The 16,883-nt window shown below is 37.0% G+C and overlaps 1 protein-coding gene across 3 annotated transcripts in view; it reads right to left on the reverse strand.

Annotated features, from left to right (window-relative positions):
* The window catches only part of glra1 (glycine receptor, alpha 1), a 45,223-nt gene that overhangs the window by 15,205 nt on the left and 13,135 nt on the right, over positions 1-16,883 (reverse strand). For 2 of the 3 annotated variants that reach the window (XM_046850336.1, XM_046850334.1), the window contains exons 3-6: positions 14,879-14,917; positions 8,787-8,854; positions 4,765-4,988; positions 94-176 (exon numbers count right to left, since the gene is read on the reverse strand). In XM_046850336.1, coding sequence (XP_046706292.1) covers positions 94-176; positions 4,765-4,988; positions 8,787-8,854; positions 14,879-14,917 — 414 coding nt within the window. The remainder of the gene's footprint in view (positions 1-93; positions 177-4,764; positions 4,989-8,786; positions 8,855-14,878; positions 14,918-16,883) is intronic. The other variant, XM_046850335.1, reaches the window with a different exon arrangement.

Raw genomic sequence — 16,883 nt, forward strand, 5'->3', positions numbered from 1 at the left:
GCTCCTCATTCCTTCCTGCGAGCCAGCAAAACATCCGTCTGTGAGCCAGTGAATAAATCATCTCCAACATTGTGATGAGCAGGGCATACTTACAGCTCTCCAGCTGCATTATACAAGTCTGCACGTCCATCGGGAAATTCTTCAGGTCCATGGGACAAGCCAGAATCAGCGTTATCCTGTTAACAATCAGATCAGGCATTGCAAGCAAACATTACATTCCAAATGCAATTTTAGCCATTCGCTCTCTTATCTGCCACTTTTATAGGGCAGAAGTAACATACACCTGCATTATGATCTTTCACAAAAATGGTCAAATCTGTATGATTATAAAGTGTTAGTCAGCCATTTCTGTACATGCATTGGAAGTTATTACTCATGAACCCAATTTAGTCCGGAAATGAACTTCACCCATTTTTTTAACTCTCTCAGGGTTTGTGACAGCAACACTACCACATAAAATAACAGTTATTTTCCAGCATGCAGTCGAAGTGTGCACCAGCCCTGATGCAATTTAGAGGGTGTTCATAGCCGAAAGCCGTCTGATTTGGAATGTTCATTTGATAGTGTCAAGTTAAGAGATGATGAAATTCGAGATCCTAAACATTGCCTTCTTGCTCTTGAAGCATACTTTAAGCCCTTAAATTCATCAGTTCCACACTTAAATTCCAAACCATGAACTGAAAAAACTAACACATTAGTACTGCATTAAGTACACATCCCATAATACGCTAGAGTTTACTACTTTGTATACAGTACTGTCCATGTTACTAGATCGTTTACTTTAGAATTAACTGGAAACAAATAAGTTATTACATCTATGAGGGGTGTTCAAGTCAGTCCAGAAAATTTAGTTTTACAGATATAAAACATGGATGCTAGCGTGGCGGTACTCCACGCAGTTGTGTGTGGCTAGAGTGTCCTATTACTTATAGACAGTGCACATGTCGTGAGCCAGTCCAGAGACCGTTAATCAAGATGGCAGACAACAGTGTTAGTGCACGCATGAAACAGCATGTGGTGAAGAGGTTTCTTGTGAAGGAAGGCGTAAAACCTGCGGATATCTACAGAAGAGTTCAAGCACAGTACAGACGCTCAGCCGCAGTTAGGCATTTTAATTATGTAAACATTTAAAAAATGGCCATAGGTCTATCAGTGATGATCCTGGTCATGGTGGTTCCCTGATGACGAAGTGAAGCAGGCTGTCAAGGGATGGTTTAGGCGTACTAACAAATCTTTCAAGGCACAGTTATGTTGAATCTTTCAAGGCATAGTTAAACGCTGGGATAAGGGCATAAATGTAGCAGGGGAGTATGTCAGGAAAATAAATGCAGTTTCCACTTGAACATTTGCTCTTTTATTTTATAAACTCTAAATTCCTGGTTTGACTTCAATGCCCTTCTTATTACAGTACTGGTAAATATGCTATTAGTCAGTGGTGAATGAAGTACAGATAAAAAAAAGAGATACAGTAAGTAGAAAATTACTCCAGTAAAAGTGCTCCCTTTAAACATTCAATTGAGCAAAAGTACAGAAATATTTGCCTTCAAATGTACTTGAGTAGCCAAGTACTATTAATTAGTATGGCTATAATGTTATATATTATAATATATACTATATTATCATTTTTACCACAAAACTCTTGCATAATGAACTCAGTTTATGTAAAAAAATACTCCAATGTTACTCTTAGCACATCAATCTATTATTAGAATGATATTAAGGAGTCAAACACTGATTGATATCTATTAAATATTCATGAGCCCAAAACCTTATTTTCATCGACTTAAAAAAGAAATAACGTGGACCCACTGCCAAAAACAAGTTTAAAACAGAGTGCACTATAACATGATTGGTGACTTGCTGAGCGCTTAAACAGTTAAGGTTTTATAGACTCGTAAGTAAAAAGGAACGACTGATTTCGCAAAATGTAGTTGAGTAAGAAGTACGATATTTCACTTTGAAATGTAGTGAAGTTGAAGTAAAAGTCTCCCCGAACGGAAATACTTGAGTACAGACACGTGAAAAAACGACTTAAGTACAGTAGCGAATTACATTTACGTCGTTACTGTTTACCACTGCTATAAGCATAAATTTTAATTCTACTTTTAATAATAATTTTATTTGTCATTCATTTCTCATTTGTTCTAAACATTTGTTGCAACAAATAGGGTTGTCATAAAGCCATCCTTCCTTTTTCTTTTGTCCACTTGTACACCATATGGAGCGTTCCACTTGGCAGCTTGTGATTACAGTGTGCACTACAAGTTTCCTGTCCTCAAAAATCTGGGGATAGCCTCTTCTCATCTAATTTCATCTCATCTCTTCTGCCTCAGTGAGTTTATTTTCACTTTACTACTGCCCTTTTTTCCTAGCACACCACAGAACACCCTGAAGTATATGACATTTGAGTTGCCTTTCATTTAACAGGTTTGAGGTTTTCCCTTGCCATATCATGTGTTGTTCATTGCCAATTCTGTTACCTGGTTAGGTGCTTATATTCTCCTATATCTTTTTCCATTTAAACAACAGACCTTTTTGTGGGTTTATTTTGGATTGGACTTATTTTTTTTCAGTACACACCAAGTGTTTAGCCCAAAGCACCACACGTCAAAACTCATGCAGCTGGTGAATCCTGAAAACCAATAATAAGTGAGAGCCATGTGCCAATTGCTCATTGACCGTCTAAAGCATGTTCCTGGCTGCCAGATTTAGACGCCGATTCAAAATCCATTCTGACTCAAGCCCCGCAGCCCAAACACTTGGCTAGCTTTCCACATCTGGCAGGTGAATTCACGATTTGGTGGCAGACATGGCTCAGCTGAAATCATTGATTGAGAAGATGAGCCCATTTAATTCAGAGGGTCTAGTGAAGTCCCTGCAGCAATCACTGGCAAAGCAGTAGCAGCCCGAGTAAAATGGGATGTTACAAGGTAACCTACAGCAGCAAATGTGATCTTCTGAACACTGGTTGCAACAGAATTCACAGTGCAATGAATTTATTGAGTAGTATTGGGAGAGACAGTTCATCTATGGCTGACCTCTATGCCACAATCTCTTGCTAATATAATAGATCCTGAGCAGGACAGGTTGTTGATGATGCCTGTATGGTATTGCTGGTAGTCTCACAGGATGATTCTTTGTCTGGGGTTGTGCTGAATGCAGACACTCTCACAATGCTTCAGTGAAAACCTGTGACAGCTGGCAATGATCTCTGATCATTAATATAAATGTTGCAGGGGTACAAATTTCAGTAGCGCAAAAATCCCAATACTTTTTTCAGGGCTCATTGCCATGTCAATACCAGACCCCCAACAAAATTTTGCAAAGGTGCACTTGGTGCATTAAACAAGCAGTTGTAATGAACCTATATCCCTGTTATAAGCAAACCAGGATAGGAAAGGTATGTTAAGCTGGTCATCTGTAGTTCTGCTGAACTTCAGGATTGATTCGTTTTGAACGGACCTGTACGATGCCTCTTTTCAAGTCTCCACAACACAGATGTTTTATGAACTTTGCCTTACAGTGACTTAGAGTCCATGAATTAGTAAAGTTTAATGTGGTAAGAGCTTTATATATAAATGGTTATCAAGATGATTGCAAACCTCTGAGCTACACCCCCTGTCTTTACTCTAGAGGCACTGATTTCAACTGAACCATGTCGGCTGCTAATTCATCTGGAGAGCAAATCTTCCTGCAGCACTTATCTTTTGTAATGGGACTGGGCATTCACAAACAACAGGCTGTTCAGGCTAAGAATTATGGGTAAGATTCAGCCAGAATTCAAATCTTTTAGCCAAGCATATGTGTATTATTCTGCAGGCAACTCAGGAGATGGCGGAGTCTGACATCCTTAAGATGGTCAGTGCTTAGGCACTGGGCACAAAGCTGATTATTGTGTTTCAAGAGATTCAGATATTGTCTGCAGCATAGTAGTAGTGACTACATTGTACTGGCATAGCCGTGACTTAGCAAAGTATGGGGGAAATCTGATACAAGTGTAGGAACTTCAACATTTTTTTTTTGTAAAAAAGTGGTTATTATCTTGAATTCCATAAGAAGAGCAGACTCAGCAATACACAGAGCATGGTATTAAGCATGAATATAAACTCTATAACACTTAACTGCACGTTAGACACAAACTCCAATAACCAGTTAATTAGTGCAGCTGGCAGAATTACGAATGCTCATGAGAGAAAAGAACTTAAAAATAAAATTATAATAAACAGTACAGAATGTAGTATGTCACGATTACAAAGGAAAAAGCATTCAGAAAAGGAACAAGACAAAACAGCAAGGTCTATATGCAAACTAAGGCTAGCGGACTCCACAGTGCTCAGAAGTGTTTTAAAATAATGCTTGTGCGATTCAAAAAAGAACACACTGAAGTAGAATGAAAATAATAAACGGCTACGTATAGCTTCGGCTTCAGAGGACCTGTAGCTTTGACAATACTCACAAGCTGCTTCCTCTTACCTCTTGTTGTTGAGGTCAGTTCTGAATTCTGCTTCAAGTAGCTTAGAATAAATGCACCTTTGTAATTGTAAATGTATTCAAACTATAAAAAAGGCAAGTCAATAATCCTAAATTTTACTTGAACAATCATTGTCTATTTCAAAACGACATTTTGCAGTCAGAGCCTTGCCACCACAAATCGATAAAATCAATAAGCAATTTAGCAGCCTGAATAGCCAAAATAGACTACTATTACTTTTCTGAATGGACAAAGCAAGCAGATTTAGATCTTGATCATATAGGACTCATCACCTTATGCTATACAATACGTTCCCATTTTTAGAGATCCTCAACAGCTTGTTGTCAGTAGTAACCTCATGGAAATTGGCACCCTTCTCATTGGCAAAGAACAAATCTGGCTTCCAAATGGAGTCCAACATGGAGGGGTCAAGGTCGAGGGAATCATCAGGGTATTCACTGTAAGCCAGTCGCGGGTCGTTCCACTGCTGCCTCAGGAAAATGTTCACCCTGTAATCCTGTAAGAGAACAGCAGCTCTGTCAGCAGAGCAAAGGTGAGAAGTTTCCATCCTAGCTATCGTTAGTGCTGTGATATAATCACCATCAAGAAAAAATGATTAATTATTCATTATAAATGATACTGTCTGGATGTTTCAGTGAATCTTTAGAGTATGGAATTGCACTGTGTGTAGTAAAGTCTTAACATGCATTTCTTGCATGTTATATACATGTGATTAGTGTCTTTTTTGGCTTTTTATTGCCTATAGTGCTTATAGTGCTTATAGTTTCTCAAAAATTTTATACATTCTTAAAAATAAAGATACCAGAAAGGGTTCATTAGAGCAATACAGTAGAAGAAACATTTCTTGACAATGTTTTTTTGGTTTCATCAAAGGCTATTTTTATTATTTAAAAATCTTTCAGTTCATTATATTTGAGCCATTGTACATTTTAGCCATGATCAATTTGGTTATTTTCCACCAAAGTTATCACTTTAGGCCATATTCTTAATCAATATAGTCTTTTATTGTTTTTGAGGGACACATGCATGCTCCTTTGGTTTATATGCAAGAAACTATTTTGAGGGTATGAAGATTTACTTAAAAAAAAAAATAAAAAATTTGTATAGATATTAAACTTTATTTTCATTGAAAAATCCTCCCTTAGCATGAGTAACAACTGTACAAACTCTTGGAATTTGGACAATTATTTTCTGAAACCTTTAGCTGGAATACTTTTTCATGCCTCTTGTAAAACCAACCAAAGGTGTTCTTTGGTAGTCGAATATTAATTTTTTTCACCTTGCAATCCAGTTCATCCCAGCGCAGTTCAATAGGATTTCGGTGCAGTGACTGGGCCAGTGCAGTGACTGGGTTCCATGATAAATAATACTCCAGCTGACTGTTTGCGCTCCAAATAATCCTCATAGAGCTCGGAGCTATGCTTTAGGTCATTGTCTTGTATTGTGAAGTTGGTACCAATTAACCCCATTGCGGACAAAATTGCATATCACTGAAGTATGGAATTGTAGCCATGTTGGTTCAGAATTCCTTTCAACCAGAATAAGTCTTTTTCCTGCTCCAAAACAATCCCAAACCTTTAAGCTCCCATTGCCATGTTGGACTGTGGCTGTGAGGCAGTCTGCAAACATCATCTCTCATGTTTCTCATCTTATATAATTCTTCCATTAGAGAGAAACATGTTAAATGTGGACTCATCTGTCCACTAAACTTCCAATCATTTACAGTGCAATTCTTGTGTGCTTTTACAATTTACAGAGTTGTTGTCTGTAGTCCTTAGTGCTGTGTTCTGTTATGCAGCTTCATGTTGTTTAATTTAGCACCAGGGTTCAGGAGGAACGTTGTCTAATTTCGCTATGTACTGCGTCAGCTATATATGGTTGAAATTACAATAAAAGCTTCTTGTCTTGACTTGATGCATATAAACAAACGAATCATGCATGTGTCTCAAAAAATGATGAAATGGTTTTATTTAAACTTTTGACTATATCTCTGCATCATTTTGGTAATGAATTATCAGTTACCCAAAAAATAACATCCCATCTACACTCTTCCTTTTCTTAATCTGGGAACAATTACACAGGTTGATTTTTATGTCTTTGTATATTTAATATTACAAAATTTATTGCAAAAAAAATAAAATAAAGCTATAATATTGCAAACTATCCTTTTTATCAGAATTGTTTATTCCTAAATACAAATGTAGGCATATTTGCTTACTTGATATTTTGATACTAAAGTATATTTGGGAGGTGATTAGAACAAAAAAAAAAAAAAAAAAAAAAAGAGAGAGAAAAGAAAAGCTTGCCTCAAAAAAAATCTCAAAATCGATCAGACATTTGTATCATTTCTGGCAGTGACATACCTTAAGATGACACGCAAGCATGAGAGAAAATATACTAAGTGACCTTTACAACAGCACATTTTAGAGCAATTATTGTAATGCACAGTAAATATATCAAAATATTTCGATAGTGTAGGATCATCTGTTTCAAGTTATTAGATTTGTGCCTCCAAAGGAAAAAAAAAAAAGTGGAGTACAGACAGAATAGCACCGGTTATTGATTTTTACCATGTCGATATTTTCTCTTTATAATAAACAACCCATGCCAACTGAGAAAGAACAATCATCTTGATAATAAACAATCCATGGGCAGCATAAAATAACAGTGCAACCACATCAAGCTGGAAGTGCACACGTTCCTACAACATTATCACCTCGGGTGATTTATCAGCTTTTCTGATTGCTTGCTTTGTGGTTTGTACTGTTCTGAGCCCACACCAGGATAACTTGCATTTTGTAGTTAATTGTAAATCGTTCTCTCAAATCTACTGTGGCGATCTGGCTGTCCATCGTTACAGCCAAACTCTGGACAGGGAATGAAAGCCTAAAGGAAAGAGTACCCTTTAGAGTCCTAGCTTTTTCTTTTTCTAACAGAATGATCAGTGTGCACACATTCATCAGCATAAACTAAAGGGGAGGGAGTCCTCATATTTCTCGCCATGATTTCTCCAGGCTAAGGAGACTGATTTATGACAACAGTCGACACATAATGTGATTCAAGCTCAAGGCTAAGATCTTTTTCTGACTGTGACAGATTAGAAAAAGTTTCGCTGCTTTCATGACTCTACTTCAACTAGCACCACTAATAAATGCAAGCCTTTCTGGATTTATTTGCTCTCTCTCTCTCTCTCTCTCTCTCTCTCTCTCTCTCTTCTACTTGAGGAAATTAAGAGCGAGAGAACTAATTAAATGGGCAGTCAAGCCCTCCCTGATCCACAGACATCCTAAACAGTGTAAATAATGTGGATAGCAGTAGTCCAGGGAGAGTTGTTGATCCCGGTAGTGGTTAGGTTCTGTTTGATCATTACAGCACAAAACATGGTTCTCAGCAGGTTATTGATGTCATTTTCTTTCGTAGTGCCTTGCTCTTCCCGCTCGTTTGAACATCAGTGTCAGTGAGTGAGATCAATTTTCCTGGCTGTAAAGGGAAAAAAAGGAGTAGAAAATACCGCATTTGTTTTGCATGAGCTAATCCTGTGAGCTGCAGCAATTTTTGGTCAGTTCAGCAGCGGGCTGAGCAGTAAAGCTTGGCTCATTCAAGCCTTGGCATCAAAACTACTTGTGTAGCTCTGTTGGAGGTATTCGAGAGTGCTTTGAAATGCTTGTGAAAGGGTGTGAATTGTTATCCGCAGGCTTGTTTCGACATCATCCGGGATGTACGGCATGGATGTCAAAATCTGATTGCTTTTTAATTATTATTATTTTTTTTGTATAATTACCACAGTTGTTTCTGGGAATTTATTAGTGTTATAAAACACGTTATAGTTATAACCTGCTCAGTCATACAGGTCACAAAAACAACATGTATGTAAGCTACATTCTTGTACATTCATGTATTTTTAACAACTGGTCTGTGTTTTTTTTTTTCAATCAGCATTGCTTGACATGTAATTTAATACGTTTACAGAGAGATCTTTTCAAAATCTGAACACAATCCACCTACAGAGTAGAATTAGCACGTGCAATTTTTTTTAAGTAGCCCTTTCAATCCAACCAGGTGCTTCAATTAGCACAAAATACACTTCTGGTTTCTGTTCTATAAAAAGTCTTAATGATTTTCAGAGATACACATGATGCAAAAAATACAATTATATTTATAGGTATTTACTGTGCGTTTGTGTTGTCATGATGATATAAAAATGTAATATCTAATATCTGTAGAATATTTCTGCATTTATCAAGAAAACTGTAGAATCTGATATTTATTATGCAGCAATCATCTTTTAGCTTACCATTGTTGTTTCAGCAATGGATCCAAAACTGTTAATAAAAATGTTGCATGTTACATTCACGGGTGGACCTGTAAAAGAAATGGAAAAAGCATATATCAGTCATGTCAGGTGGAAAATTAGCTGAGTAGGTCATAACAATCAACAGCATTGGTTTGGGGTTTTAATAGTATAAAAGCCATGATTCATGTCACTTACCTGAAGCTTAAGACAATCAAAAGTCAAACAGAAGACCATTTAAGGAATGCATTATGAAAAGCACTATCTCTTAAGAACATTATTTAGGTAACAGTCGAGTGAGCTAAAAAAAAAAAAAATTCCACTGAGAGCACAGTATCAAGGTTAGAGAAAAATAATTCAATGTTGCAGTGACCCTCCTCGCTGGACCTGAATACTTGCTCGTACAAGCATTAATAAGATTAGACCGTGAGTGGGACAGACTTTCAATGAAACCTGGGCTATGCTGTAAACAGGCAAGTCAATATTGTTTAGATGAGCCATGACGTCCGTGTCTATTGTATAAAGTATGACTGCCAAGGTGCTCTCTGTTTTGGGGGCATTAAAATAATTAAAATATAGTCTTTGCCAGACAGACACAAGTCGTTCAATATCACTCATGTTCGCAGCAAATGGAATAAAAGCAAGGTATGAGTCTTCTTCCTGTACTTAAAATTCAGAGTGACACGTCTCATAAATGCTGTCCCGACCTGTTCCATATTTCTGATAATACTCACACAGAGCCCTCCTGCTTTAAAAAAAAAAAATAAATAAATAAAAAAGACAAACCCAAATTCCCATTTCTGCCACTGTCCAAAGCTGTAGCACATGTCAGGGTGCGGAATAAGTACATTACTCGAAAGTAGCATATATCAGTTTGCAAAAGAGTGCAGTTTTCCTCTCATTTAGGTTGTAAATCTTCCCTAATAATAGGAAAACAAAAGTACATACAAAAACATACACAGAACAAATTGCTACCTCAGTAGGTAATTTAATATTTTCGAATGCAAAACAAATACAGCATTACAATTAATTGCAGCTCTGTTTCATGACATCTGGTTTACATGTGAACAAAACATATGCGTCAGTATGAGCATGTTGATGGTCAGTTTCATATATGTGTGAGCTAGATACATTGCAAGGGTTCCTTATCCGTACAGTTTGTGCACTCCCTTCACTGGCTAATGCGCTGCTTAGAATAATTTGTCTTTTCTTGACATTCCTGTGACGCAGTGCTGGGGAGCACTAGCGTCCTTGCTACCTATGCGGGTTTATTCCCCACCTACTCCAATGAGAAAAGAAAGACTTTGCTCATTAACTATAAGACTGGGGTGACTCATCACCCAGAATGCTTTATTTTACTACATTTTTACCAAATGAGCTGGGAAAAACTGCAAACACACACACACACATGCACTCACACACACAGCAGCCATAAAAGAGAGAATAAATTTTTTTTCAGCCTCTCCGTCCCAGTGAATCGAAGCCTCATTTCGGTGGCATATCTCCACACCCTTTTCGTAGAATGACAGTAGTTAAGAGGCGTCCCACGTATCACTGCGCTTCCATATATTGCAGGATCATAAACACAACACGCTCGCTCTTAAAAGGGCACTTTTGCCCCTCCTAAAGGAAAACTGATCAGAGAAAGCTTGGTTTTTTGGAAGCTTTGTTGCTGTAGGCTATGAGCAATCAAGCTCCTAAAAAGTGCAATGAAGAAATAAAAAAAAAATTTCATTGTTCTGATTCGTTTCTGCAGAAAATATTTTCCAGCATCGTCCTCGGCAAACGTAACCTTCAGGCTTTTCAGGCAAATTGTATAGTTCCACACAGATGCAAATACAAAGGAGGAAAACATGTGCCTAGAGACCAATCACTATTTTATTAACCAACACTGCGACCCCGAAGCATGAAGACTGTGTTATAGCTGTCACTTACACAACACACTGTATCAGCCAACGTAACAATAGCAAGGTTAGAACATAGTAAAGCTTTAAGAATGAAATCAAACACCCAATACCCAAACACCCAATCTGTCCCCTCTCCCCAGCTATTCGGGGGCATATCATGCCTGAGCTGGTGTGACCACATGACAGCACTCTAAAAGCAAAGCGAACAAATTTATTACAATAAACTGGCACTCAGGATGCCTTTCGGATAAGTGGATTGCCACTGAAGAAAATGCGCCACATAAATAAAGAGATCTTAATGATATTGCTTATGTTGAAAAAAAGTCCAGCTGCTCTCAGCAGAATCACAATGCCCATGGCACATTAAATATTCATATCACCCAGGCTGTACCTAGAAGGTGTTGGCAAGGCAAGTTTTTATTGAACTAATAAACAGGATATTACCCACATGCATAGACAAGTGGCGCACAACTCATTTTGCCTTCTCTGAAGGCGAGGAGAAAGCAAAATGCTCTTTGGTTGCCTCGCCTAGAACTCTATGCCTCTGTATGATGTGATAAATGTCAAAGGCTCGGTTCTTTGTTTATAAGCACCCGAGTTGACTCAGGGTTTTTAATTTCAGGTAGCAATCGTGTAGAAAGAAATTCAAGCCGATTCACGCTGCAAACCTTTGCACAAATAAAATGGCAAAACATACAGTATAACCAAATAATAGCACTGCATCAGAAAGCAAGGGATATAATGTTAATGTTAGAAAATCTGTGTATTTTTTCAACATATTCCCAAATGATCATCACGGTGACAGTATTATGTATATATAGCTCCCTATTGTGAACTTGACAGGATCTTATAATGCATTTCTATGAAAAACAACTATTGTAGAAATATTCTAAAGTCCAAACAGCTTCCCCCCCAAGCTCTGCTATCTTACTCCTCAATCCTGCCTAAAATACTAAAGAATTTGACTATTTCTGCACTTTGCTTATACCTGCAACAGCATCCAGATAAAACACGAGATTAGGACACAGCCCGACCATCTATCATTGTGCATTTCATTCGGCTAGAGGCAACCTCCACTATTAGAAAGATTGTATTAAAATTCATAAAAGTAGGGTTGCTGTGGGCCAGACTGAGCGAACAGTGTGAGCCTGCAACGTCACACTCCTGAAAGTAATGACAGGTTGCTAAATCACCAGAGTCCCTTCGCTGCCCCTGAGGCTAGCGCTGACTGACATGGGGACATGACAGCCTTGTGCATGGAGAGGGACATAAATCAATAGGAGGGCCATGGCATGCAGTTCGGGATAGAGAACAAATTGACTGCAGTGTGATTATACTGGCTTACGAGCCTAGTTATTTTTTTCTTTAGATCATCAGATGAAGGATAGGACAATGTGGTCAACAATGTAGTGGAGGTGTTTACTCTGAGACAGCAAATCGTGGTTTGATACTATGCTGTTTTAGAACTGCTATGTATTGCAAAAAAAAAAAAAAAGAAAAACTGAAAGAATTGTCTGACATTACAATAGTCTGACATTACAAAAGCTCAGCTCTTCTCTATTTGAGACCACAGCAGCACATTCTCTATAATAGCCAATCCCTGTGTGGTATTTATAGGAGAAAAACTAAACAAAAACTACAATTATATGATTAATACCTTACTGAGCCCATAAGTAAATATTATACATAGGCCTGAACGTTGTTTAAGCATAAATGTCACATGATATTTTCCAAATTAGGGAGACATTAGGGGACATGCCAAAAAAATTTAATAAATAAACAATTAGAAAACAACCATTTAAACCGGTTGTTATCTTCCAAGTCAGTATCAGTCTAACAGCATAGCAGAAGCTTTGCGTTACGCTGTGCTTTAGTGTACCTCGTGATCGTAGTCTTTTGAGTACTGCAGAGGAGCTTCCCTTACCACTATAGCAATACAATTTTCAAATTCAAGTACCTATATAATGCTGAGAAATAAATACATTTAATTTTAATAAGTAAATAAATTAATCTGAGCTTGCATCTTGGACAAAGAAAAAATCACAGTGTGTTTCTATTTGAGCTTAAAGACCTTCCCATATGATGAAAAAGAAAAAAAGATCTCCTGAAACAGAAAATGTTCCCCTGCAGGACAATCTAATGAAAGCTTTGAATGATCCAGCCTGAAGCAATCAGTGTAACTCGTTTAGAAATATAGCTTCTTTTAATGTTTCACTGTCATGATACCCTCCTGTATAATTTATCCTAATTATCAAGTGATAAATGGTGCATCACAATCAAAATGAAAATGCCACGATGCGTTAAGGCATTCGACTTTGATGTAATGTATGCATTAACTTGACGTGTGCTGCACTGACATTTATTTTAAAACGAACAAAGTTTAAGGAATCAGAAAGACTAGCGAAGACTAAAAGGCAAATCTGCACAACTTAATGCTTTTTTAAAAATAAATATCATATTTCTATAAATCGCAAAGAGTAACAAATAAAGAAAACAAAACCAGCTGTATTTTTCAGGCTTTGGATAGCCTCTACAAGAAAGAAAGCCCTGGTCAATCAAGTCCACTAGCTGAAGTAAAATAAACTAGAAGCCGAGACAAAATGTACTGATGTAGAATTATTAGCCAAAACATAAAACACAATTTACTGAGGAAAAAGTATCAGCCAGGTCCTAAAAAAAATGTATTATGAAAAATATCATTAGCCAGAAGCTAAAATAGAATTTACTGAGGTAAAATTATTAGCCAAATGCATTGTCCAGAAACTGGAGTCAGAATGCACATAACATGATGCTACTGTTTTCGTAATTACTAAACAGTACTATTATTTTATACATTTTGATTTGTTACCTAACTTAATATCTGCTACTCATATTTTAATTCTCCAGATCATATTTTCTATAAGGAGCCAAAAATGCTTTGTGACCATATCCATTGGTAAAAGCGCTATACAAATAAAACGTAATTGAACTGAATACCAGCATAGAAATGTCAAATGAATGATAAAAATATATGCTGTTTTCAGAAGAGTTTGCTGCTGTAAGGTAATATTTTGGGTGGTAAATGATAATTAAAAAGCTGCACAATGTATAAAGAATAATGCCAACTAAGGCGATTTGTGGATGCTGATGCAATGACCATCCATCTGATAGCAGTGGAGCACTGAAACGTATCCCCGAGCTGTGCATTATTCAACACCAAACTGTTGTGTTTGGAAATGAGCCATGTATACAACATCCTGAACCATTCTTGATAAAGCTAAATAAAAGGAGTGTAACAAGGATTCGATGCCAGTGCTGAGCCAACAGGGCTAAGACTGCAGTCAGTGCTAAATCTACTCCTTTATTCTCTACATGCACACACACACACACACACACACACACACACACACACACACACACAGAGCTCTGATACTTACTAGTGCCTTGGTACATGCCAATAAATTATTTTTTATTCCATTCTGGCATTTTGTAACCAAAATTATTTATAAAAAAAAAACTAGTGCAGCAATAAGTCTTACAATCGGAAAGGTAAACAGCATTAAACAATGCTAGTTATAAAGCCCAAACTAGCCAACTCTATATAGCACCAAGAGCTTCAGGGTGCGTCAAGAGCAAACGCCAAAACGCTATTATCCACAGAGAGGCAAGACTTAATAACAAACTGATTTACCAGCCTAGAGCAAATGTTTTGTGAACACTGAGCCGGCTAAAATGCTACACTGCTTAAAAAAATACTATTTTAAAACAAACCACATTTGTAAATGTTATTTGTAAAAGCAATAGTAACATTCAAGATTAAAAAAAACAAACAAAAAAAATACATATACATATATGACATACAAATAGTTAGTGTGCCGCCCAGGATACTTTCAGCTGACACGCAAGATAAAAAATGAGTACTGACATTGAAAAGAGAGAGAGAGAGAGAGAGAGAGAGAGAGAGAGAGAGAGAGAGAGAGAGAGAAAACGTCTGGATTACTAATACCATAGTATATACAGATATTCAGCCGTAAATAAATCAATGAAAGAATAAATAGGTAAATGTGTGGTCCTAAAACAGACCACTGTATGCCAGGAACCTTACACAGTCTAGCTACTGCTTGTTTTTTTTATTATGTGAGAGGGACAAAACTCCAGGTGCATTAACTACTCAAGTTAATTAGTCCTGGATAAAGAAAAAGGAAGTACCTTTCTTGTGAGTACCATCCGATTTGGGGCCTTGTGGGTCTAATGAAAAAAAGATCAGGATTAAACATAATAATATTCTAACATCAATAAATGTTATGCCTTCATTTTCTCTGCAGAAACAAGAAAACAGAAAGAAAAAAAAAGAAAACATAAGAAGCATGGCCCAATTCCTTTAGCTAGTTGACGTTACCATACACTTGTGCTTTGAAATGTATGTCAGGGAAGACTAGGGCCAGCATACTAAAGGCAAGAGCGGGTAGGATGCAGTTATCTGTCCAAAAATCAGCGGGCAAGGAGAAGAGGTGATGCAGAGAAATGAAAACAAGGGTGTGCAATGCAGATCTCATTACAGGAGGCAAAGGTGGGTTAGCAAAATGCACTAAAAGATGCAAGTACATTATAGAGAAGGGAAAATGCAAAGACTACATGTCAAACTGGCTTCAGTGAGCTTTGTAGTTTTTCTTTTTTTTATCTTCGCTGATAAATTGAAAAAGCCAATTTTTTTTCCCCTTGAATTCTTTCCTTTAGGGTCCTTTACTCCCCTTTGGAGGTATATAATCTCATCAGATAGCAGAACTGCATCAAAGTGAAATTACTCTGAAGTACAGAAAGCATTCGTAGGCGAATGCTCCGTACATTCTGTAGCCTTCCTTCCCTTCATCAGAGCATGTGATCTATCAGATTAAGCCATTTTCCCTTACAAATTTCAAGCACTCTAGTACAGGTTAGAGCTCAACCATTTGTCTTTTAGTTTGAAAAACAAATGTATCTTAAATCCAATTTTTTTTTTCTTCTCCAAATTCCCATTAGCACATTTGCCTGTTGCAGTAATGATATTTTCATAATTACCATGTCTGCAGAGTAGGAACACAAAATGGGTGTACTGTATACTTGGTTAACAAGAGTGGAACAACTGTGAATTTCTTGTTTAAAATAAATGACACCAATGACTCTATAATAATACTAATACTACTACTAATAATAATGGACAAAGATAAAAAACAAAACACAAACATAAAAAAAACCTCTTTTCCCAGTTGTTGATCAAAAGCAATTATATTGGACATAATAGTAAAATATGTAGAATGTGCCATTCCTGTGCACACACAGACACACACCTGCGCACACGCACGTGCACACACACACACACACACGTATATGTTTATTATACACGTATCTGTACTATCGCAAATCTCATACATCTGTCATGAAAGGCAAATTTATGATTATCTGCCTGGTGAGGGATGGAAATCTGCCTGCAGGAAAGATTCTTGTTGACTGCAGTAATCTGTCTGTGTAACTTGCAAGGGAACTCAGTCGTAAAATGAACTGCAATTACTTGGCATAAACATGAACTGCAGCAGACAGCTGACTTAAGCTCAGTAATGGGAGGCATTTTTCCTTCTATCATGCTACCTGACCAGCAATCCCCTGTGCCAACATAATCCTGTAGATTCAAAGAGGCTTATCCTTTGTGAGGAGGATCTGTATCAACGATTTGAGGCTCAATACATCTGACCCAGCTTTGACTGTGCTTTGTAAACGCTACATATTATAGTCGGTGTTGATCTGAAAAAGAGTTACGCTGCTTTATGAAGGTCAACAAACAACAGTATAAGCATATGCCGATTAAAACCTATTAAAAGAGGCTGTGCATCGATAACACAGTGGAGTCTTATTTAAAAAAGAATTCTTTCATAAAAATAAAATTGAAGACCAACAGTTATAATTTCATCATTTATTTTTTTCAACTCTTTCAAAGTACACTACATGTACCATTTAAGAAACATATATCCTTAGACTATTATTAGCATTTATTTGAGCAGTACTAAAAAAAAAGTTTTAAAGAGCTTAAAAGATGACAAAAATGACTGCTCTGGTCTGAATTACATACGTCACAATAAATAAAGTATATTTTTCTGGTATTATTGTTTCTTTCCTATATGTATGTTTTATACATATAAAAGCCTAAACACAAATTCCCAAAATTAACATTTAAAAAATA

This window comes from Silurus meridionalis, chromosome 5 (genome assembly GCF_014805685.1).
Source record: "Silurus meridionalis isolate SWU-2019-XX chromosome 5, ASM1480568v1, whole genome shotgun sequence".
NCBI lineage: Eukaryota > Metazoa > Chordata > Actinopteri > Siluriformes > Siluridae > Silurus > Silurus meridionalis.